At 42.8% G+C, this 26,400-nt stretch overlaps 1 protein-coding gene across 1 annotated transcript in view; it reads right to left on the bottom strand.

Annotated features, from left to right (window-relative positions):
* LOC139914971 (E3 ubiquitin-protein ligase RNF19A-like) overlaps positions 1-26,400 on the bottom strand; it is a 49,397-nt gene that overhangs the window by 16,543 nt on the left and 6,454 nt on the right. The window contains exon 2 of the mRNA XM_078287165.1: positions 8,690-9,703. Within this exon, the coding sequence (XP_078143291.1) occupies positions 8,690-9,417 (728 nt within the window). The 5' untranslated portion in view covers positions 9,418-9,703. The remainder of the gene's footprint in view (positions 1-8,689; positions 9,704-26,400) is intronic.

A 26,400-nucleotide genomic window follows, 5' to 3' on the forward strand; every position in this document is an offset into this window, starting at 1 on the left:
CGGATCGTGTTCTCCCCGGTATGACGACGGACGTTGACCGGCCGATCAGCTCAGGAGTCGGGCTGCTAGCAGCTGAGATGACCGGCTGGTCTCGGCCAGCGGCTCCCATAGGCGGCTCCTCAGATCTCCGAAAACGTCGGTGCAGATTTCCAAACAGGCATTATTTGGATAAACTGACCACATATTGGGAATCTACATGGTTACTTTCTCGCCTGAAAAAATATTAAAACTTAATAAAGTGACATATTAACAGTCGTAGAGCCAAAATTACAACAGCTTTTAGCCTGCTTTAAAATCCCCGCTATCGCTGCCGGCTGGTGCGAAATGCATTCTGGGATACTTGGCTGTATACTTCAATGTGAACAGTCTGCTGGTAATGGCATACTTAATTTCATATTTAGTAGGCAGTATGCAGTACATACTCATTGAGTATTTAGTAGGCAGTACGTTAGTATGCGGTTCCGAACAGGCCCAGCGTTTGTATATGTGATATAGGAAGGCTCACTGAGGCACCCTAGTAGGGTTGTCACGATACTAGAATTTCTAACTTCGATACAATACCCAGGAAAATATCGATATGCCATTTTCGATACCACGGGGGGAAAAAATGAATTTTCAATCTTTTTTTTTTTTAAATATTGTTTTCATGTTAAAACATAATTTTAACATGAAAACAATATTTTAAAGTTGTCTGAGATCAAACAACACATTTTTGATTGACAGATGTCGATCGCCGTCATGATTTGCTCTTTGTTATTGAGGGGAGTGAGCTTATACTGCACAAGCATGTGAAACATATTGCCTCCTGGCCTCTGCAGCATAGACTGTAAAGCAACTAAGCAAAAAACACAGACATAGAGACCCAAACTAGTCCCTTAATATTGGACAACGCAGGGGGAAATCCCGGTGCAAACGAGATAGATGGACGGACAGACAGACAGACGCACGGTTCTCTATAACGTAGGCCCGATAAAACTCATTCAAAACTTTGCGCTTACACAGCAGATTACCCTGCTCTAGTCATCAGCCTATCAGAATACTTTTAGCTTGTTGAAGCAACAGATACCCACCAATGACAGGGAAAAATCAGCAGGGCTAGAGTTAGTGGATTATTATTGACAGAATGATTTTAATCGGACATTTCAACGTCCGGTCGAGCCTTCTGACCGGGCCCGGACAATGCATCTGAAAACCGGACAGTCCGGTCGAAAACCGGGCATCTGGCAAACCTACTTGATAACGTTAGCTAGCTCTGTAGCTAACGTTTGGTTTGCTAGCTAAACTAAAACGGATGATGTGCAGGGTACGTTAACGTTTATGATAAATGTTTAATGCTTCAGTGATGTTGAAATGGGAGCTTTCGCTAACCTCTCGAAATTCTTTATATAGACTGGCGTGTCGATCCTTAAGGTGCTTCGCCAAGTTTGACGTGTTAGCCCCCTTCGTCGGCACCACTCTGTAGCATCGTTTGCTGACTGAGGCAACAACCCAGCTGACTGCTACTAGTGAGAGGAGGGGCTGTGGGCAGCGGTGCAGGGTGTGTGTGTGTGTGTGTGGCTAGTGGAGGCGGAGAAATAATACGTTTGATTTTTCATTAAGAGAAAGCACTGCTGGTATCAATGCTGTTGCAAATGAGTATTGTATCCGTTTCAAATTTTTAGTATCGATACTTATCGAAGTATCGATACTTTTGACAACCCTACACCCTAGGCAAAAATGATTATCCCAAGTAGGCAGAGCTTTTCAGGCAGGAACGTGTAGAGTGAGTGTGTGTGTGTCTTTATCCCTGGCTCATACACAAGCAGCACAGACCTACATGGCTGACAGGTTGATGAGAGCCATCTGGATTTGAACAAACTCAGAAAAACAGATAGAGACAACTGCACACAAATACACAGTGTGAAGAAGTTCAACATCTCTATGCCATGTACACTCCATGAACCATAATAACGCTGTTGTACAGGCCAAGTTGAATCGCTCTGTGCCCCACTCACCAGAATAGACAGCTAGGGCCAATTCATGTTTAAAAATGAGCTGACTGCCAATCTGGTCATCCACAAGGAATTTGAGCAATTTTTCCTGGTTGCTTAAACTGTGAGTCAGGATTTAAAAAGGGTTGTGTCTGTATGCCTGGTGGGCCACCACATGAACTTGGATCACAGAACATGAGTCTAATTTACTCATTTGGGTACCCCACTGATGCTAATTTCAGATCAGAAGTGGGGAGTGGACGTGCCTACGTTCCATGTTGCTCGCCTAATGTGCGTGTGTGTGTGTACATGTGTTATGATTAGCCAACAGTTAGGGCATTTTGACAGATGTCCAGTCAACCCCATATAAATGAGCCACTGATTTGATTTGTCAGTGAGACTGAGTCGCCACTTGACCCCTGCAGGGCCTCAACAAAGACATACTGCTGTGGCAGTGTGGGAGACTGGGTGGCAGCGAGCCAGCCAGCCATCACTTAGGAAGGGGATTAGACAGTTATACACAGTAACGCACGGCCGGTGGATTACTGCTGGAAGGACAGGCAGCGAGAGACATAAATAGGACTCAACAAAATACATAGAGAGAAAGAGTCAGGTGGGAGATAGACAGGCAGGGAAGGAGACAGGCAGCTAAGACAGAGAAGGACTGGTGAGAGACAGACAGACAGACAGACAGACAGGTAGTGAGGATAGGGAAAGATAGCCATCTGCAGGGAGAGAGAGAGAGAGAGAGAGAGAGAGAGAGAGAGAGAGAGAGAGAGAGAGAGAGAGAGAGAGAGGGAGAGAGGCAGAGAAGAAGATGAAGATGAACCATTTGACGTATTAAGTGTGATCCCAGTTTTTGGGTGCATCTTGCATCTGTGAAGTAGACAATTCAAAATATTGAAGCACACCCATAAAACAAGATCAACCTGTTTTGTGGCTGCTTTGGCAGCACAAATGGGAAGCCTTGGACTCTGTCCAGCCTGTGGCGTAATTCACCATTATGTGATGAGGTTATCACACTGTAATGGATCAAACATACGCCCTACACCCAATTGACAGAGAATCTCTTCAATCTTTTATTTTCCTTTCTGAACCTCCCTTCCTCCATCTATACTTCATTCTTTCCCTCTACCGCTCATCCACTCCTGTCAAGCTGGTCACGGACAATGACTGTCAGCACAGTATACAACAGGCATCTGTCGCATCACGTCTGTGGCCAAAACCCCCATTCTAGCTGAGTAAGCAGATGTTCAGTCCAAACTCTGGGAGGTCAAAGGTAAATAAATAAAACATCTTGACTAAAAAGGCTGTCAGGATTAATTGTTAATAATGCAAACACTAATAATATTGGACAGTTTAGTGTGAAACAGGGGGCTGAGCTGGAGGGGGTTTAGCTCAGGATATTTTAGCAGAACTCTGCAGTTTCAGAATCAGCGCCCCGTTCTAAACAACAACCCAAATCCCTCCAGGGTCTTTGGCTGGATGCCGCTCCCTGCTGCTGCTCAGTACAACACATGGGAGGGTCAAGCTCTCCCTTTCTACGCCGTCTGGGGTCCAGGAGGCAAGAGTTGTTTCTTTCAACATTTCCTTACTCTCACATTCTCTCTCAGATTACATTGTCCTTCTTTTCTTTCCTCCACCTTTGGATTTTAACATGTTGATTGAACATATCACAGCATGGAATATCATATCACATCATGTCCTTTTATATTCATATATTGTAGAGAGTTAGCATGTTAATTTAACATATCAACACAGCTAGACAGGACACTTTTGGCTTGTTCAGTATAGCCTGCTAAACTCAAGGTCTGTTACTAGTGTAGAAGTTCCTTGCAACTGAAGTTAGTTTCCAGGAAGTCAAAACTGGGAAGTAGAGCCACAAATTAGCCAACACCCAGATAACAGCTTCTATTAGACATCTGCATAGTGGAAGGAAGGGCTTAATAATAGATCATCTTTCTATTCCAGGCCATTGTGTTCTTGAGACTCCTAAAGGTGCTGCACTGGCAACCAACGCCGTTTTACTGTGTAGCATTCTATTCAACAGAACAGTAATGAACAGAGAGAATAACATACTGAACACAACAAAGAAAGTTGTCAATCTGTTCTGGTCTGGGTGTTCCAATACTCAATGATCAATTTCCACCACAAAAGCTTAATGCACAAAGTGAGGTAATCAAGAAAATAGAGTACCATTAGACAGCCACAGATGGCTTTATTCTTGCAGCAGTATTGCTAAAATGTCCACTACTTGAATAGACAACAGCCTTAGGCTAATGCCTGAAAATGGTTTTTATCCTAATTTATTGAGGGAAGGATTTTAGAGCACACGTTTTTTTCAGCAACACTTCTTCACACTCAAGAGGCACTTATTTTAAGCAAACAGAAACTTGACATAGCTTAAAAGTGACAAGAGCTGCGTCCTCTCAAGTATTGTCGACATATGGGAATCATGTTCAAAAACTGTTTAGTGCAGCAGGACTGGTGGAGCCATGTGTTGTTGCTGTGAGGCACCAAACAGCACCCTATGGTGTCGTCACTCCCTGGTACATCCATGCTAGTCCCAGTGACACCCTCGGTAAGCATCTGCCTGCCTTTCTCCATCCATCTCTTTCTCTCCTCTGTTTATGCATCCCCTGCAATCCCAATTGGTTCATTTCTTGCCAGCCCATCCCCATCCTCCATTTCTCATCCTCCTCTGCTCCTCTCTCTCCATCTCGACCCATTTCTCCCAACTCAACATCTCTGTCTTGTTAGCATGTCAAGCTTTAAAAGATGGGGTTAGGACTACACAAAAAAGAAGAAAACAATGATGGGGAATCCAATTTAAAATTAATAAAAATGTAAAAGGAATGGGAGTTGTGCCCAAAAAACTACAATTCTTGGGAAAAAAAGAAATCATATCCTTGTCTTTCTCCGCCCTGCCTGCCACCCCTACCATGACCAGTCTGTGGTGGCTACTACTGCCTCCTTTCTTTGTGTTTCTGAAAGAACAATGGGCCCTTAACGCTGGTGTCAGCGGCATTTGGGCTCCAGGCCAGACAGCCCCCATGCCTTTTGTTCCCCTATCTGTGGTCACAGGGCCACAGAGAGTAGAGCTTGACATTTATGCCCAAACCAACCAAGACCCAACTGGACCCACAAAGGCTTTGCTTCAGATTTGGGTTCAAAACAACAAAAATACTATGGTTGTCAAAATCTGAGGCTGAGGTTAGGTTCAGGCTCACAGAAAACCCACAGTCCAGCTCTACAAAATTAGCTAGAAGCAGAGGTGGAGGAAGATATAGCATATTTCATGGAACCCATCACTGCTGTCAGATGGAAACATCAAATCCCCAAAAAGTCAAAATTCAGTCTGTCAATATTGACCACAGTTGCCTTCGTCTCCTCTTTGTCAGCAAAGACAAGCTGACCACAATTAAACTTTTTGGCAATGTTGTTTGTCAGCATCCAGTCATGGATTATACCATTGGCATGTGTCCAGCTGATTACTGTTGCATCACGGCATAACAGCTAGCAATTAGTTTGTTCATATTCAATCAAACAGTGGCAGCGCAATGTCGTTACTAGTGGTGTGCACAAAGAATTATTGTCGCTGTGGAAGTCGCCCTCACCACACAGCACTGGTTTACCAAAAACATCTTGGATGGACAGTCTTTCTCGAATTGACTCGCAGTGGAGATAATATGGTCTTAGCTATTACCAAGATCCTTTTGGAAAAACGGTCCATGGTCTTGACCCCAAGAGCCCATGGTCACAATTAGTAATAAATCAACAAACTAATGAGAAATTAATTGGACAGGTGCCACAGAGTGTGTGTACATGCTGAAACATAAGCTGTTGCATGCAGTACATATTGTTATGTTCTCTGTAGGTAGTGCAAGTGCTTGTTCATGGCCTAGGTGTTTCTGCAAGATGTTATGGCAATGTTTCCTCTACATAGCGGGCGCAGTGGCTAAATCTCTTGCGCCACTACCATGTCATTACGAGTTTGGCAAACATGGGCTACTCAGAGGCAAATGGCCCAGAAGTCACAGAAGTTTGTTTGAAAGCTACATTACTACCAACTCACATTAAATTGTGGGCCCAATTAAACAATTCTTCTACCCTAGAATCAACCGAACATTGTTCATTAGAAAGCCATTGTTTATATCAGCACATGAAACTGAATGACAGCTGGGTTTATGCTGCCCAGGCTCCAATTACTTGAGCCGTGAACGTCAACTTCTGCTGACAAATGTTAAATGTTTTCGCTTGTTTAGAAAAACACTAAACAACAAAATCATTGTGATGCGTCTAGCCAAATACAGCTGTGCTTTATGTGTTAAATTGATTCAATCAGGGATAATCTGACAGCAGAGATATTGAAAACTGCAGTGCTGTGAGTTCACAACAATCTGCTCATATCAATTTCTCAAAGATGTAGCAAATATTGTTTGGTGGACACAGATCTGATTATACTGAATAGATGTTTCAGGGGCAGTTGGAATCTCCTACTATACTGTTTGTTACTCCCATCTGATTCTTATCTCAGCTGCGTGTTGGATGCCCTGCTTTGATGGAACTTGTATGGTCTGCGTGAACGGCGGGGAATCAGCTGGCAGGGGACATCAGCTGAGGTCAAGTTACAAAGTAGCTCACCAGCAACAGAGAGAGAGATTATCAACGAACGAGAGAGGTAACCAACCATGCGCTCCAATTGTCTGGCTAGGTTATTGTCACCGATGGGGGTGATGTGAAACAACATATTCATCATTTTCATTTCAATTTTCAGATGAGCTTGCTTAAAAACCCCAGAAGATTAAATATTCATTTTCTGAGTGCAATCTCTTCCACTGAAAAAGAAATTTTTGTCCCATGGGACTCATTTAATCTTTATACTCTATTTCATCGGTTTCATAGGAAGTGATGTGTTTGTTTGTTTGTTTTGGGTTAAAGTACAAGAATATACACTGATAACAATAAAATGCATTTTTGTAGTCAGTTCTTTAAGTTTTGGACATTAGTCATGGTATACACAGGTGTGTGGGTGTACGTGTGTGTGGGTGTGTGCACACAGAATCAGGTCACAGGTAAACTGAGAAACCCTGTGAACACATGTGCACCGCTCCTGGCAAAAAAATCCTAGTTGAAACCATAGAGATAAAACAGTAGAGGGGACATGACGTCATTAAGCGTGGGATAATCGTCCGCCATCTTACCTGGGTCCAGTTTACCTGTAACTACAACAGCTGCCTATGGGAAGCAACCACTGTTGTCCTGATTTGGACCAAATTGCTGCACTAAAAGGACCAAAGACACCAGAGAGGCTGCAGCACCTTCCACACGTCAGTATAGAGTAGAAGATAGAGGCTGTTTTATATGTTAAATTTAACTGACACAACTTAAAACACAACATTTCTGGCTAGTAGCCAACAGACTGGAGTTCTATTTGAAATCGTTTGTAACGGTATTTGTTAGCTAGTTAGCTGTTTTTCCTTACAATCCTTACATTTCAGCTGTATGTTAGTTGGCTAGGTCGCTGCTATTGCCATACAAACAACTTGTTTCTGAGAACAGTCACCACACATCATTCAGCATTATGTACAACCAGCGCTTTCCCTTCTACTGTGGCAGGTCGCCACAGTAAAGTCGTGACCCGCCATGCTAAAAATACGTTCTATAGTGTTTTCTATAGTATTTGTATAGTACTCAGTAGCGGCACCGCTGCTGAAAATGCGCCGATTTTTTTAATTAATTGTAGGCTATTTCTGCCAAGACGTACCTTAATGATGGAAGTGACACAGTGGCGTGTGGTGGCACACAGAGAGGACATTCATTTGCATATCTGTATAGGCTACTGTGGATTTTAAGTTGATTGAAGGGTAGAGATGTTTGTTTTTACTGTAGTAGCCTACTTGTTTACATGATGGCACCTATATAAATGATTTCTTTATGGATTGTAATCTTAATTACAGGCTAAAATGTCATGCCAATAAAGTAAAAAAAAAATGTGAGGGCCTATGTCCATACCTGCTTAAATTGGCTTAAAGCTGTCACACTAACCACTTTATGGCATTACATTTTTATTGTATATTTTATCTGGGTGTATTGTTAGGTGTGTTTCAGTGTTGGTGATATTTAATTGCTGCCAACATCTGTCTATTGCTACAACAACAGATCATTTGGGGTTTTTTCATATATACTCTTAATACAACCACTCAGAGTACTAAAGAAATCTGAGAATTATAAAGTCTTCTTGAAAAAAGGATTCATAGTTTCTGTAAAGTAAATGCACCATTAAAATAGCCTACTTCCAGAAGATAATCTTTATGATTGAAAATATAATTATAGTACTTCACATAGTCTAGCTATTTTTATCTACAAACTACATAAATGGTTCATGTTTGGTATCATTTTAGACAGTCATAGTTGTCTTACACACAGTGCGCTACATAAAGTAGTACTGATGTTTCAATAAAAAAATATTAGCATTATAATGGCAGCATAAGGCCCTATCACCACTGATTCCAATTACAGCCAGCTGAGAAGTGTACCCAGGTAAGATGGCTGCCATATGGTCCCATTCCAGAATAGGAATTCTCTGTGACATGTCCCATCTACTGTTATATCTCTATGGTTGAAACACTGTAGGGGTACTTCAGTTCTACATAACAAGATCAATTTGAGATGTTCATTGTGTGTGTTCATGCATCTAGGTATTCAAATTCACTCACCCACAGTCTGGTGCGGGGCACCAGCGGCAGTCAGGGTCGGCCACCAGCCACCTCCTCAGCATGAACTCCTCGTATTTCTCCATGAGCGCCCGGTCACCCAGGATCATGCGGATGTCGTGCGGGTTGAAACGCTCCGAGCACTCGGGGCAGCTAATGTTGACGCGCGACTCAGAGATCTCAATGCGCAGGTACTGGCGCAGGCAATCGGCGCATGAGCGGTGGTGGCAGGTCATGATGTCAGGGAAGCTCTCCCTGGAGTGGCGCAGAAGGCACAGCGGGCACTCCAGCAGCTCTGCCCCCACCCCGCCTCCACCGCCCACCTTGGAGGAGGAAGAGGAGGAGGTAGAGGAGCAAGGCCCTGAGGCAGATGAGGTGGAGGCAGCAGGAGCAGCAGCAGCAGAGGAAGCTCCAGCCCCAGCTACAGAGAAGAAGGCAGAGTTCTTGTCATTACACATCTCGGAGTGGATGCTCTCGATGCTGGCGATGCCGTCCACCCCTCCCAGGCCTCCAGCTCCGGGGTGCTGGAGCTCTCGGGACCTGTGGCGCCCGGATTTTGGCTCCCGGCCTCGCCGTCGGAAAAGAGAGGCCAGGGAGAGGCGCCTCTTCTTGGGGGCCTTCTTGACGGAGGGCAGGGAGATGGAGGACGCGGTAGACTGCAGGTCCCGGTCAGAGCCCATCACCCCACCTCCAATACCACCACCCAGCTGCTGGTGCTTCTGCAGGCTCATGTCTCCGGAGGCAGGGGAGGGGGGAGCCAGCGGGGAGCCAGGGCTGGGGAGCCTGTCCCTCACATGGGCGGGGAGGTCTGGAAGCGGGATGGGGCTGGGGGATGGGGTGAGGTGGTGGACAGGGGAGGGGGAGGGGGGGCCAGGGTGGGGGGGCAGGGCTCCGGAGGGCCCGTCGGTGTTTAAGACATGGTGGCTTCTCCTGATCAGCCTCGTGGTCACATCTAACAGCCGGATCTTGGCGGAGGGGTGGGGGCTCACTTATTGCAAAACAGACATGCAACAGAACCTGGATAGAGCAAAAAGAGGAACGACACAGAGAGAGAGCGAGAGAGAGTGAGAGAGAGCGAGAGAGAGCAAGAGAGGGGAAAGACAGAGGATATTAGTTAATATTTGACTTCAAAAACCACTCAGTCACAAGGACAACATAAGGACAAAGTATAGCCTAGTAAACTAGAAATTCAACATTTCAGTGGCGGACAACAGCAGCTTTATCGTGTTTTCCATCAGAGTCCACAAAAGACAATAAATTATAAACATTCCTCAGATCTGAAAGAGAAGGAACATTATTCATTGCGTTTGACAGTTTGGAACATGGTGCCTCCTCTTCTAAACATATGGAGGAGAGGAGAACAACACTTCTCTCTAGTCAAGAGCCCTGCCAATGTGCCCAGCTGCAGGCAGCCAGCAGGTACACCATACTGAGAGAGAGTGTTTGTGTGTGTGTCCAGCTGAGTTAATAATGACGTCTTACACTCAAGGAGACGCATGTGTCAAGGAGAGGAGTGACACGGCAGAAAAACAACACAACAGCACAGACATCTCTCTTACTCTACGTCATTCCCTGGCAAAGGTCCATAGATATGACACAGATAGACCAGACACTGAGCCAAGATGTCAAATGGTGAAAAAACAAACTGTCCCGTTGAGGAGCGGCCTTCAATACAAGGACACTGATTTAAGTACTCTCTCTACTCAGTATGGCACAGACTTGGCATCCTAAGCAATCTAGCTTGGGCAGTACCACTGAAATTTACCATTTAAATATAGAATTCTTATGCTTAGGGACAGTTTGGATCATATTAACTCCCAAAGCCAAAAAATAAAAAAAAGTATTTGTCACAGCTTAATATGAGATGTCCTACCTATGTACAGCTTTGTAGACAAGGAACTGGAAACAATGGAAAAGGTGACTTTGACAATACCTAAATGATTTTCTGGGGATGTGGGGGACAACATGTTCTTGTTCACTGATAGCAGTAGTATAAAAGAAAATGAATTTGGATGTAAAAGTTAATTTGGACATGCATTCTGAGTTTATAACGTCAGTCTCCCATTAACTGTCTATGGAAATTTTCTTCTCTCATTTTTATCTTTATCTTTTTATTTTTATATATGTGTTCATCACACTGTGATGGGTGACACCAATATCATATCTCTGATAATAAACATGATTACACTTTAACATAAACACACTACTTATTTGATGCAATTAATTCCCTTAGTTTCTCCAATGCTCAGCTTATATAATAAATACTGCAGTATTCGATAGTGTTTGCTAGTTCCTGACATTTTTGGTCAGTCAATATCACAGCTGGCGATCAGTGAGTGCAGGTTTGCATAGCTTATCAGCCTGTCAGTCACAAAGCGGACAAGCGAGGACAGGAGGCTGACAATCTTGGGACAGCATTGACGCAAAGAGACCCCACTCTGATCTGTCTATCAGATCAACAATGGCAAGGCCTGGCCCAGCCTGACCTCTGCTGATAATGGGAAATAGGATGAAGTGTGAGATGATAGGTGTGTTTTAAATGCATGACAGCTTCAAGCTGATTCAAGATTTCACTTTGGTGGAACGTTTTCTCCAAGAGGCAGTCAAGGGATGGCGTGGCTGGCTGAGAGGTGTGGCTAAATGGGCCGAAAATGGCTAAATGGGCGCGTGCCTGCAATGCCATCTTTGACATGGTGTGTGAGCCAGGGCGGGGGGGAGAGGCATAGTGCTGTCAAGTGCTGTGCACCCAGTCAAAGAGTAGGATGACGTCTACTGAAGATGACCGGAGTGAACAAGCACTATAACCCAATACTCCCATCTAGTTACAGCATGTTCTCAGTAATGCCAACACATGAACTGAACACCTTTTATTTTGAGTCACACATGGAAAGTCAACGGGGGAGTGGGCCAAACAATTTCCTACTTCCAGATAATACTTCCATGGTTTCCATGGTGTGTAGCAAACACATATACATAGGAGTTCAGGATTACACTGGCAACATTAGCTACCCTAGGGAGCATCTATCTATGGATCAATAATTTCTCTTTACCATGTTACCAATAGGTAAAATTAGGCTAGTATGGTCTTGGACACAGAGTAAAATAATATTACCCATGTCTACTTTTTCATGGTTATATAATGTATGTGCTTTGGTTTGTTTGTTTTTTAAACCAAAGTTAAGCAATAGTTAAGTTTCCGAGCAAGTTAAGTTTCCGATAGAAACTGCCAAAACTTGGCACTTTCTGGTTCAAATGTCATGGCTAAATAAAACAAGTTTCAATGTCCTTTTGGCAGGGATGGACATATTGGCCATTGCAGAGATCAAACCTGCGACCAGCTGCCAAAATCTTTATTACAGCGAAAGGCTTCAATGATAATTCACACCAATAAAGACCTAGATAAATATTTTGCATTCTCAAAACATCTATCAAAACTGTTGTCCTTGCTGCATCTCATTTTCTGAGGAACTATGCTGGGTAGATCTGAGTGTTTCACAATTTCCTGTATGGCAGAGCATAATTACTTCTCTGTATTCTCTATGTTTGTGTATGTCCAGGGCTGTACAGTGCAACATATATGTTGCACGTGCTACAAAAAAATCGGTCTGTGCAATGAATGAATTTACCACAGTAGCACCCGTGCGATACAGTTTTGCGTGTGTGTGTGTGGAGCCGCTTGTTTGTGTGAAGTGAGGGTTTGTGTGCTTGTTTGTGTGTGAGGTGAATCGATGGCGCATCGCTATTCTACTTGGTAGTTGTAGTCTATCGTGCGATTAAAAATCATGTCCCCGGCTGCGTAGAGTCCATACATCCAACACCAATTCCTACAATTCCTAGGGAACAATCCCATAATTCCTATGCGGTTGCCTCTACGCCGTTTCCTCCTGCTGAAGCAGTGCAGCACCCGGACAGTCTACAGCGCGCACACGCTAGAGTTATATTGTAGTTCATCTTCAAAAAAGGCAAGCGGTTGCAAACATGTTTTGATTTAATGACTACATAATTACCTTTGCGAGACGAACGTTTAGTATATTGTGAACTTTCTACGCTCAGAAACTAACGTTAGCAGAGCGGAGCAGCGATCAGCAGTAACAAACGAGACCGGCTCATTTTGTTATTCTCATACAGGCAGGAGACTGTAAGATGCTTTCAAATTAATTTATTCATTAATTAATGCAGTTAACTTTTTAAAATAAAAACGCTGCGGACCATTTATCTTAATTGCCAGTTATGTTTCATATTGTATTTCAGTGGACTAAGGACACCAGTGACTGACTGGTTTGGCACACAGTATACTGGAGCAAGAGACTGAAAATAGTGCCCCCTTTTCTATTCATTCAATCGAGAATCGGTTTTGAATTGAGAATCGATTCTGAATTGATTCGGACACCCAAGAATCTGAATCAAATCGAATCGTGAGATTCCCAAAGATTCACACCCCTAATTTGAAGCGTAATATATTGATCTTTTGTATACAGTTGTTATGTCCCTGCAATTTACCATTATGGGCAAATAAAGAAAATGTTTGTCTAAAAACATTTCTTGTTAAGGTTTGGATTTTGTGTGCCCTGTATGCAACATTAATGTCCTTTGCCAGTCACATACCTGTTTAAGTGATGAACTGCACTACTTGTGGTTGTTTTTAGAGATGGTAACAGACGTTTTATACGCGTGCTACAATTTTGTGGCCTGTGCTACAAAACTATCAACCTCTGTAGCACCAGTGCTATGTGTAAAAAAAGTTAACGTACAGCCCTGATGTCTAGTCACAATGATAATGATGATGATAATATCAGCACAAATGGCTTCTGAGCTAGGGCTGCAGCTATCAATTATTTTAGTAATCGAGTATTCTACCGATTATTCCATCGATTAATCGGATAAGAAATACTTTTGCTTTATTAAAGAGCAATAGTAAATATACAAAAGAGAAAAGCTGTCCGCACGAAGCTGTCCATACGACACTGTGATTTACTGAAAACGAGGTGAAATAATAATTATTATTGATATTCATTACTAGGCCTAAATATCATACAAGTTCATAAGACTGGCTAATGTACATTTATTTACTATGTTGAAGGGTTGCCCTACACCTGCTGACCCTACTCACTGCAATCAAACTAAACTGAATATACCTGCTGTATTGGACTGGTGCATTTTAGGCTCCAATTGCTACTTACACCACCTGATATTTTGCTTTCTGGGGTATTTTATGCATCACTGTGAGGGGAGTAGGTGTGTGTGTGTGGGTGTGTGTGTGTGTGTGTGTGTGTGTGTGACTATCATAATAATAACATGAATGAAGCTCAGGCTTTCACAAATTGACTGCAGCATTTTATTTTCTGTGGTTATTTTCTTGAGCAAAACTTAGCTAACTTAGGGACATCATAACTAGCCACCATATTGATTTACGTTCTTAACTAGCCATTACATATAGCCATAATTAACGTGCATTCTTTACTAGCCTTCATCTCATCCCGTTTTAATATTAAGTGCTGACTCCGCCCACCCGGCCAGTTTCGGCATACGCCGGTAGCAATTACAAGTGGACCCTATCCTACAGTCCCTGCTCTCAGTGGAGGGAAGGAGCTACGCTGTGTGTGGGAAGCGCTGTGACCGTCAGACCCCTCTGGATTAGACAAGCAAGTAGAGAAAACCGGCATCAGCCGAACCAATTTATTGCCAAATGCTTTGGGATTCAACACATTAACATTGCTTCCCATGGTCAGAAAAAGTCGGCAGATTTGTCGCTAGTCGCTTTTGAGAAATAAAGTTGCCAGGGGGGTCTGAAAAGTCGCTAAGTCTAGCGACAAAGTCGCCAAGTTGGCAACACTGGATCCGAAACTTTGGACACTTTCTGTCGTTTTCTCTGGCCTGTCTCTTCTCTTCGCCCCTCGCTATTTTCTCTCTCTTTCTCCAGCGCGTTGTGCAACAGTAATAATCATCCATACGAAACACTGAGTGTGTATATAGTTATATGGATTAAATGAAGCTTCGATGCAAAGAATTTGCATCGATGATTTTTAGTAATCGAGTTACTCGAGGAATCGTTTCAGCCCTATTCTGAGCCGTCCTGATATGTGCTTCGTCCACTTGAGAATTTCACACCTAATTGTGTGTTCTCCAGAGCCCAATATGCAAACAGAGCTCTCCTATACACTGTGATACACTGAGAGGGAAAGAGAAACAAAGAGACAAAGAAAGGTAGAGAGAGAGAGAGACAGAGAGAGATTGTGTGTACTACAACAGCACACAGCTGCAGGGAAAAAACAAAGAAACTAACGTTGCATGCAGCTTGCCTACTATTTCAGGTCAGACGGATAGAGATGGGATAGGCAGGTAGGCAGCAAACTCCATTCACAAACCTCTTAACTAAAAGAGTGGAAAAGACATTACAACTAGAAAACAACACAATAACTCTCTCTTTCAGACAGTCCCCTCCTCAAGCTTTGCTTTTCGAGTAATTTGCCCAGCAGGATGGGGTAATGTGTACACGTCCAAGAAAATGAAGTGGGGCCAATACACACAGATCGTCTTCAGAGAGAGGCCTCCCCTTCCACAACTACAACAAACCCACAAAGCGGTTTAAAATAAAATCTGAGAGGGCAGACCATGTCCTACACTCTCACACACAGGACAGAGAGGTTTGTGCGCTATCATAGGCCTAATATGGACACTGTTCAGGGAATGGTTTACTAAGATAAAATGGCCAAGGCTTGCAGCGGCGTCCTCTCTGTGATAGTAAATCTGTGTTGTGCTTTCTGTGCGTCTGGGAGGGGTGACGAGGGAGGTGGAGAAAGAATGTCTGTTATTTTAGAAGAGCGTTGCCACTGAGGTCTAACTTGCTGGCTGGTTGTCCGTCCCTCCCCCTGTGTGTGTATGTGTTTCTGTGTCCTTGGTTACACCTTGGCAATGACCCATGGTGTGGAAACATACACCAGAAGCCAGACACACGCCCATACACACACCCATAACCACACACAAGCTACAGATGTCTGTAGAGCATGCTCTCCCACATATACACGTGCATACAAGGGCTGCACTATTAATCTGATTAAAATTAAAATCACGATTTAACCATGTGCAATATCTAAAAAGACTACGATTTAAAGCGGAAACCAGTAGAATTTTATACTTGAAGACCCTCAAGTCACTTAGTAGTAGTGTTTTACATAACTGTCACAAAGACTCACCACTCGCTCCCCCCTCTGCAGACTGCAGAGAGAAGACAAATATGTATACAGAAGTAGTGATGTGAAATTGTCATAATGCAAACTGAATAATCAAAGGAGGCTAGTTATTCTTCCCACAGCACAAGATGTGTTCATCAGGAGCCAAATTGAGGTCAGTCAGTCAGTCAGTCAAACGGCGCTCCCTCACCTCATACTAAGTGATACTCACTCTTTCGGTTAGTATGCATGACAGAAAATATTTTTGCCGGCGAATATTTTAGTTATAACTAGTAGCTCGTAGCTTTGCAACTGCGGTGGCTAATCTGTGTGACAAAAAAAGGCAGAACATTTTTTTGCTGACAAATTTTTTATTTACAACTAGACAGAGTTGTTTATTAAGTTATTAAGGTTGCCCCATGCCAACGAAACAATTGAGCTAGCAAAGCAGTTTCAGCAGTGCTAACTAAACATTTTGGCTAACAGGCTACTGTTAGATACTGAAAGATAGCTAACCTACTGAAAGGTAGCAATTAAGGATGTCAATTTTAAGAAATTTCCTTGATCTTGATCAATTAATTGATTAACCTTTTCAAAAGAACAGCAAATGTAGCTTGTAACAAAGCAAATACAAAACGCATGTTTTTCCTCAATCAAATCTTTAATTAAACATTTGAAACTTGGGCCTATTTGAACAGCAAAAAAACAAAACAAAAAAAATTAGGAAAAAGGCCGATAAGTAGACTATTTAAATGATAGCCAACAGCTCATAAAAAATTGCCGCTCTATCCAACAAGTGAATCACTGAACACGAACACGCTTCATTTCCTTCTTAAAGGAAATATAAGGGTTAATTCAAAGCTGGAATCCGGGACGCTTTTCCAGTAATAAATAGCTATAGCAATCGACAGCACCACTACAAATATGTCAATCTGCACCACCATGCCAGAACATCAAAAGCAGCATACCTCACTAAGCACAGATCACATCATCAAAACCTCAAGAGAAACTGCAGCTCTGCAGCTGCAACCCAAACCACTGAGGCTACCTCTGTCACCCCAACAACACTACCACACTTCACAGGCTTTCTGAAACACATGCGGATTATTCCACATGCCTGCTTACTGTCTCACACACACACACACACACACACACACACACACACACACAGGGAGAGGCAGAGATCCCCTCCCTGATTCTCAGGTCTGACTCCCCTTTAGGGATGCACCGATCCGACTTTTTCAGTCCAGATACCGATACCGATAACTGGGCTTTGGGTATCGGCCGATACCGAGTACCGATCCGATACCAGTGTTTAATTAATAAACTGTAGGCTATGCCTCACTGTGTGGAAGAGACTGGGATCATTCTTTTATGTGTAAAGCAACATCAGGCTTGACTTTAACATTGCTTTCCTAACTTTGTAAAACAAAATATAACAAATAAATACATAGATATAAATGTACTCAATTGTTATTTATTATTAAAATAATAAATAATCGTGCTCCAGCAACTTGGTAAAACATCTTCAAAATTAACAGGAATTACAATTCAAGTGTAATCCTTTTAAATGCAGCAACAAATTGGTCAGGATTTAAAATTCCAGTATAAAACAATACAACTGCATCAAATGAGAACAAAATGTAAACATTAAATCACAATTAAGTCACAAACTAGTGCAAACAAACTTGATAAATTAAATTACAATTCACACAAGTAGTATAAACAAGTAACTTGGTAAAAACAAAACATTCAAAATATGCCTAAATTACTGAAATAACTCTGGCTTAACTGGTAATCTTGCTTTATGAAACAGCCCTCAGAAAAAAATATCAAGGTATGTTAGTCTGACTATGTGTCGGCCGAATGGAGCAGCAGTACCTGACGAACACGGAAAACACTTGAAATCGTGTTGTGGCAGGAAACAACGTTGACCTACAGCCGAGTCCCCGTAAACCTTGGATTTATGAATGGAGTCTGGCTGGACGCGCCGATTGTATAATTGGTGGAAAACTACTTTACCTCGCAGGTTAAATGGCAGCCTGCTCGGCCGCGCGGTGACCCGGGAGAGTTTAAACATATAACCGAGACAAAGTATTCATGCAGGTGTGTTTTTAACTACCGTGCATCAGCACCGACCCCCGGTCAGCTCACCCCGACCCCGGCTCTGTTATGAGGGTTGGGCGCCAGGTTAGCTTGTTAGCCTGGATGCTAGCTGCGGGAGGCTCGCGCCCCATGAGCGAGAATTCAGTGCGTGAGACGCTGCGCGCGGCAGGCGGGATCCTCCGGAGCTGCTGGACCGGAGGAGCCACCGGACGGACCGAAGGCAAATGGCCGGGTCTACCGGCGCGCTGCTGACGCATGACGTAGTATGCGCACGTAGACATAAACATAGAATTGAATTGAATAGATCGGCCCCATTGTCACCGATACCCGATCCAGCTATTTGAGTCAGTATCGGACCGATATCCGATATCAGTATCGGATCGGTGCATCCCTACTCCCCTTATACTGAGCCAGGGTTGAAAATAGGAATCTCTGATGTGGTGGGCAGGGCTGGCCTTAGGGGGCAATCACACAGAGAAGTGTCGCTAGAAACGCGTCGCCACCAGAACCATTGTTTTCCTATGGTACAGTGCACCTGGCACGTGCTCTTCTCTTGCGACACGCGTTTTTCTGGCGGTTTTTAGGCAATTAAATTAAATTTAGGTAATTAAATTTAAATCACGGCCTGATGCCAACATTTAGAAATAGTTGCCAGACTGGCAACCAGACATCAGCTTTTGTTTGCCAAAATTGACAATATGGTTGGCATATTTTAATGGATTATATTTGGAGTTCCTGTGTAATAAGGCCTATACCCCATATTTCAATGATGAAACAGTGATATAAAAAATGTTTAAAACATTACACAAACATAACAAATTTCGTTTTGGTTGTATTCAACTTGTTTCAATACAATGTCTTTATTTTTAAAGGAATAGTTCACCCAAAAATTAAAATTCAGTCATTATCTACTCACCCCCATGCCAGCTGAAACCTAGTGTTGTCCATATAACACTCCCGGAGCTTCCCTGGGGCCTATACTACGAAGCAGGATTTGGGGTTAGCGAGGTAACTTCAGGTTTAACCCTGGCTTTTCAGTCTCACGAAGGTGGTTCACTTTTAACCGGGGTAGATCACCATGGTAACTTATGCACGGCTAACCTGCTCCGGAGCAGGTTAAGTTCAGGGTATCGGATCAAAACGTATGAAAGGCCCACCTTCTGACCAATCAGCTCTCTGAAAACAGGGAGTCACCATTCCTACAGGATCCCGATATGAACAAATATACAAATGAAAATCCCAATAAAAAACTGAAAACTGTTATTTTTGAATGAACAGACAGTAAGAAGTGCTGTCCACAGGGCGACGTGTTTACAGACCAGTAGAATCACGTTGTTTTCCATGATAACTTATTATATCGGAGATATAGCAGGTAGGCTACTTAACTGACCATATTATTAATGGATTAAAGTTACTGTTGCATATATTAATTGCGCTGACTTTATTTAATTGGATTCCCAACAGTGTTTGGTTCAATGTCGGCTATTCATATTCCATTACCGCAGCCCTGAAGAACATGAGGCCGACTTTATGAATAGAAAATCTTTTTACAGCCTCAATGTGTCCACAAACTATTTTATCAATGGAAAATATGCCCACTGTGTCCTAATGACGGGGCAGTTCCTCCAGTAATCCTCTCTAGCCTCGGAAGCAGAAACAACTTTTACTTTTCGCGGTTATGTTTTGTAATGCTGACAGTTATTCATTATAAGAATTTGTTCTTCTTGAGAGAAGAACCCAATGTTAGTAGCTATCCATTTCTTTCCGATAGCCATGTTGAAAATGTCAGCAGGAAATATTAGGGCTTATATCATCCTGTAATTAGGTCTATTGTCTATGGCTTTTATTGTTTGATTAGCCTATTTTATTATTTTCGCCTATTTTTAGGCTATTACTTATTTTTATAGTTTTGCGCTTATATTCTATGTCCTTTTCCCCGCTGAATCATATTACTTTTGCTGCGCAACTATCTAATTTCCCCACGGGGATCAGCAGTTTCATCTTATCTTATCCGAATTGTCTGATCTGGATCTGTCCATGTTGCAAGTGATTGGCTATTTGTTACAAACCCCGCCTCTTTCATGTGAACGCGCTCATAGCTGGATAGGTAAATCCTGGGTTGACAGAGCCAATTGATAACCAGCTACGTGAGACCGGTTATCAGGATCGCCAATGTTAGGTTTAGTGAAGGCTAACTCAAACATACCCTGACTTTGTTGAACTTGCTTTGTAGTATAGGCCCCAGGTTTGGTAATGCAGAAGCTTAAAGGGTAACTTCGGTATTTTTCAACCTGGACCCTATTTTCCCATCTTTTTGTGTCTAAGTGACTAAAGGGGACAACAATTTTTGAAATTGGTCCAGTGTTGAGCGAGATCGCATCGCCGGCAGCTGCGAAACGAGCTGCAATGTAATCCGACGGGGCAAATCGCACCGTCAATGTACGTCCACTAAAAGTGCTTGTTTTTGCCACTGACAGGCTCAGATTGTTATTTTAAGTGTCTGACAACATTATGGAAAGGACCCTACAGAGAAATGAAACGTTTTTCTTTACCTTTCACTTGATCCGGTCTGTGTGTAACTTCCTGCAACAACTCAACTCCCGCGAGACTTGAGCGAGACTGGATCAAGTGAAAGGTAAAGAAAAACGTTTCATTTCTCTGTAGGGTCCTTTCCATAATGTTGTCAGACACTTATAATAACAATCTGAGCCTGTCAGTGCCTGTCAGACTTGGATTATGCTGCATGAGCTGTATGGAGTAATTTTTAGGGCTGCCCCCTAATAGTCGACCAAACGTTAGTCGATGAGAAGAGTCTTAGTCGACCAAGTTTTCATTGGTCAGTTAGTCGCAGGAAAAAAAGAAAAAAAAAACCCCTCAAACTCCATTCGGGAGCTGCGCCTTGTTGTTAAAAAGTTATTAGACCAGGGTTGCCAACTTTGGGTACCTGGCTGGAGTGAGATTTTGATGCCATCAAACTACAAAGCAAGGAATCTCTGTCTGTCTGTCTGTATGTATGTATGTGTGTGTGTGTGTGTGTGTGTGTGTCCTTCGCATATCTCGACAACCGTTCGTCCGATCTACTTCACACTTGGCGGGTGTATTGCTGGGGACCCAAGGACGTGTAGTGTCGGATTTGGTGCAATTTGGACACGCGACATGTTCAATATTAATAAACTTTGAATAAACAAGCGAACAGCGCTCTGTGCAGCAGCGGGGCTCAAAGCAAGCGACTGATAGCCTACGCCTATTGTGTGTTTTTTTTGGGTAACACAGTGTATTTCACCGGTGTTTCTGACCGCGAGAAGCCGCGACTTGGGTGTGTTTTTTCCCGTGAACCAGAGTGTATTTCACCGGTGTTTCTGACCGCGAGAAGCCGCGACTTGGGTGTGTTTTTTCCCGTGAACCAGAGTGTATTTCACCGGTGTTTCTGACCGCGAGTAGCCGCGACTTGGGTGTGTTTTTTCAAAAAATATATATTTAAATAATTGAATTAATATCATAAACGTGCGACGACTAGTCGACTAATGACTTGAACTAACGACTACTAGTCGACTAGGAAAATCTTTGGTCGGGGGCAGCCCTAGTAATTTTATGGTTATTTTTGGAACTCGGAAGATTGGTCCTCAAGGACTGGCTGCTACAGAGTTGTGCTGGAGGCCTCCGGGAGTGTGGACTAACAAACTTCACCTGTGTTTCAGCTGGCATGGGGGTGAGTAGATAACGACTGCATTTTCATTTTTGGATGAACTATTCCTTTAACTGGCCTTTGTCTGGCCTTGGACAGGTCTCCCTTGCAAATGAGATTCCCTGATCTCAATGGGACTAGGTTAAATAAAATGAAAAATATTAAATAAGAGGTTAGGCTAAATACTATATTTAAATAACATTTCGCCCCTTCACATCTGCACAGAGTTCTCAAAGTGTGGTGAACTTTGACCTCCAAAATCCCACAGCCAGCCAGTTGTTTTGGGCATGTTGACCTCTGAAAGAAAAACTAATATGCCGGATTCTCTAATCACTAAAGTGTCACATCATCCAAATTGAGACAGTGCTGCTTTAGCAGAGTACACCAATAAGCAAAAAAGATGCAGTGTGGCTTGCAGATAGCTGTGAGGCAGGATTAGATCATACATTTATGTGTAATGTTTTGATAGATGTTTTAAGTTACCCTAGAGTTACTAGCAAACTAGCAAACTAGCATGCTAGTACCTAATAACTCACTAGCTACGGAAAGTTCAAGTCTTATAAATTAGTTAACTGCACATGAACACAATGTAGCCCTGGTCAACAGTAACTGTTTTTGTCTTTTATAGGATTTGTTTTTAGTTTGTTTTTTTATGCAGAAAATGTGGTTGCCAACAGGGGCAACCAGTCAGCACAGTTGACAGCTGCCCAAATCTGGTTACCAAAGGCAACCGAGCAACCGTTACTGTCAAGCCGTGTTAAATCATTTTAGGACTTTTTAAGAAAAAGGACCTGCAGACACACCCTGTTACCCAATACAGTGGGCTGTATTGGGTAAGAACAAAAGTAAACAAAAAAAAAATACTGTTCGTCATAGTTGTTGACAAATCTGCCACAAAGGAGTCGGACGTGGAAAAAGCTGTAAGGAAGGCAGGAAGAGAACACTACACCAAGCCAGCAGAAAACCCTTACAGCTCTTTCCTTCAGGATGTTCTGTGTTCATCCACTTGGAAGGCTGCAGTGCTACTCCTCCATGCATTGCTTCCTACTGTTAATCCAATGCTACCGCTGTGGGGTAAACTGTACTGTGAGAGAGATATTGGCCTATAGTTTGCAGTAAACAGAGAGTGAAAAGGCTAATGCTATTCATTCAACCGTGGAGAGAAGATTGCAGTGCAGGCGCTTTATCATGACCTTAATGTCCGTCACAAGGCTACCACAACATCTAAATGGGCTGAGGAGTGACCATTTGGGCTTATCACTAAAGCTCAGATAGCAATGTGTGTGTGTGTGTGTGTGTGTGTGTGTTGAGAGGGCTGGCTGAAGCAGGTAGACTAGGCCAGCTCTCCCATCTCAAGGCCCTGGCTAAGTCTCCATCACAAAATGAAACATCTATGTCAGCTCATTGGACTATGGGCTGTAGTCAGCAGTAGAGGCTATTCTCATTCACAGTGAATATTACATACACACACTCCTAAGAGAGAAAGGGGTGAGATACAGGCAGGAAGAGTGAGGAGATGGAGGGAGAGACAGAGAGAAAGCGAGAGATACAGAAAAAGGGGAGAATAGGAGAAATGTGAGGAAAACAGAGGAACAGCGAGAAAGGGAAAAAATGAAAAAGGACTCAGAAACAAACATGGACAGATAGATGATGGAGAGGAGAAATATTGAGGTGCTGAAGGAGCGAAGGAAGGAGAGAGGTGGTCTGGTTCCCTCATGTTTGTTGGTTATCCCAGAACAAAATCCTGCTCTGAGATTTGGCAGCTTTCCATACTACTACAGTACATTCCCCCCCCATAGATGAAGTGTCAACTTCAAAGGAGAAGCATACAAAGATGTTAGGAGGAAAAAGAGAATGGAGAAAAAGACAAAGGAAAGAGTGAGAGAGACTGCTCTCAACATACCAAAGGCCTCTCAAATAACACAGATGGGAAGAGGACAGATTACAGTCCGTCACATGTAGCAGGTCACTAACTAGCAGCTATAGCTGCATGCTGATTACTAAAAGAGATACTGGGATTCTAGGGCTAGTAAGCAAACCCTTAGCTGAAGAGAGATGTGGGGCTCTGGAGAAGAAGACATGTTTTGGTAGATGTGAGGGTAATTTTGGTGCTGAGACCTATGGGTTCGCTCCTGGGTCCATTCCAAGATCAGTTCCAGTATGTGGTACAGTTTAAGGATGTCTTATTTGGGTTATTTGTATCATGATATGTGCACAATTCTGCTGTAATTGCAATTGTAACTGGGATTTTTTGGGGGGCAGACTGAGCAATGAGGCCAGATGAATTTTCATTGTATTGACATTTTTCTAGCTGTGGAAGCAATTTTCCAGTTGTGGGGGGCACCACAACTAAATTAATGGAAACACTCCTGAGGATGATGGGGCCAGATCAGGATAAAACATAAAGGCTATAAACTTGAAATGGGTCCCAAATATCAGAAGAAAAGAAATGTTGTGTGCTGAAGGCGCTTGACTGAAAAGCAAGGAAAATGCAAGGCAAATAAAAATTAAAATGTTCCTAGGTTTGGACCAAGCAATAGTGTGCTGTACTGGCTGGAACAGTCCACTCACTGCTGTTTATTGTAGCAGGAACCATCTTAATCTGAGGGCTTTGCATAAACACAGGAAAATATGATGCTAAAAACACTGTGTGACGCAAACCCAGCAACTAATAATTAAGCCTGGCTTCTGAGGATGATTACCATCTGCCATTCACACACACTAGCAAAACAAAAAATCACACATGCAAGCAAGTACATACGTATGCAAGCATGACATCTCCCACTCTGTCACACACACACACCAAATGTCACTGAGGGGTTTGTTTACACCTACCGCCAGACACAGCAGCCACATTTGACAAGAAGTCATTAACTGTTGTAAACAACTGTCCAAAACCGCTTAGTGAAAACCACATGAGAGGGTTTAGGGCACAAAACATTTGTGTTGTGGAAAAACAGAACAGTAAGACTCTTGATCTCATTTGAGATCATAGGCGAGATCATAATCACCCCTCAAAAAACCCACTGCTAATTTGCCCTCTAAAGGCAATGATATGATAGGTCGTGTGTAAATGTAAAGTGCAGCTGTATGAGCATCACTAGTAACAGAGAGCAAAAACTCAAAGTGCTGCAAGGAGCATTCTTGTGGCTATGGAAGACACAGTTTGACAACTTGCAAGCTATGCAATCAGCATTGGCTAGCTGACCTGAAGTAACAAAGTAAGTAACACTGAAAATAAAAACAAAAAAAAGGTGAGTGATTGCTCTTCTTGCTCTTTGGGAAACTGTAAGAGGCTGCTTACTTCTTTCCATGTGCTGCTAATCTTTCCTCTGTCTGACACTGGCGTGACACATGGCACCCAAAACACACCTTGTCCAAAACACAAGGTGCATATTTTCAAGGAGATGTGCTCCTGGCCTGCCGTGACCAAACCATTGATAACAAAAAAAAGGCACACGAGTACTGAGAAAAGTATCCCATGTGATCATGACCTAATTCACCAACACAAAGACTTAACACTGACATGAGTAGGGATCAGGCATTTCACAAATTAGTAATGGAGAAAAAAATAAGGACAGAGCAGAGAATTTGTGTGTGTGTGTGTGTGTGTGTGTGTGTGTGTGTGTGTGTGTGTGTGTGTATGTGTGCACGAGAACAACAGACTGAGAAATGCGAGGGTCAAGGGACGTATCATGAAGGAAGGAGACAGAAAGATGAGAGCTGGTAGAAATGCCAGAGGTTCCCTGTGTGCTTGCCATTCCATGGGGACAGAGTTCATGTGGCATTCCAGAGAGGAACAGATCCAGGACTGACCTCAGCTGACCCGCTGCAGCCTGGGAGAGTACGACTCTCACTGCACACACACACTGAGAACCATGGTACACTGTTTTAGACGCAATACGCAATGTTGATGGGAGAGTCATGGCTTTCCCTTGCATATCAGCTAAATGTTTTTTCTATCTGCCTAAGTGAACATGGAAGAATTTTCACAAGTAAAAAAATATATATACATAATTAAAGCAATATTCCACTATTTTTAACATGAGATCCCGCTACTGTGATTTTCAGCTGACGTTTGGTCATATTTTTTAGAGCATAATTTCTCCAGAAGGCATTTTTATTGATAGAAGAGAACATAGCGGATCTGTTGTTGAATCTGTTCACAAACATGTTAAATGTAAGTTTTCAGGCTGTTTTCGTGGCCTCATTCAAATCTGAATGCTACAAACTCGTCCCAGCTGCATCCAATCTTGGTGATTAGTTTATGGTTTTCATGGCGGTCAAGTGCTAAATAACCCCCATGTTAAAACTATGTGGAATATTGCTAACAGTGAAATGTTAGCATAAACAAAGACATGTATTTTCTAAATAATTATTTCAGTGTCAGAATATGTAGTGTGTGCAATGAAATAAATACTGTATGTCAACTTCACCTATCAAAGCCAACAGTCAGGTTGTAACCCGTTCTGACTTTTGATTGGCAGTTTAACTTGAATCAATTGTTCATGACTACATCAAAATGGATGCGCCCATGGAAGGTTGTCTTTGAGATTTTGCCATATAGTGGGAGATATGTTCATATTAGCTGACAAAATGGAAGAAATTGGTCATTCTTTTGGTTTCTTAGAGCAAGCTGAAGGCTTCTCTGAAACTACTACAATGATATCAGCCCTCTCTGACTATGACAATGATGATGCTGTACTTGCAAACCTGGAAGAAGAACCTGAAAATTCATGAAATAGCCTCTTGTA

This window comes from Centroberyx gerrardi, chromosome 12, assembly GCF_048128805.1.
Source record: "Centroberyx gerrardi isolate f3 chromosome 12, fCenGer3.hap1.cur.20231027, whole genome shotgun sequence".
Taxonomy (NCBI): Eukaryota; Metazoa; Chordata; class Actinopteri; order Beryciformes; family Berycidae; genus Centroberyx; species Centroberyx gerrardi.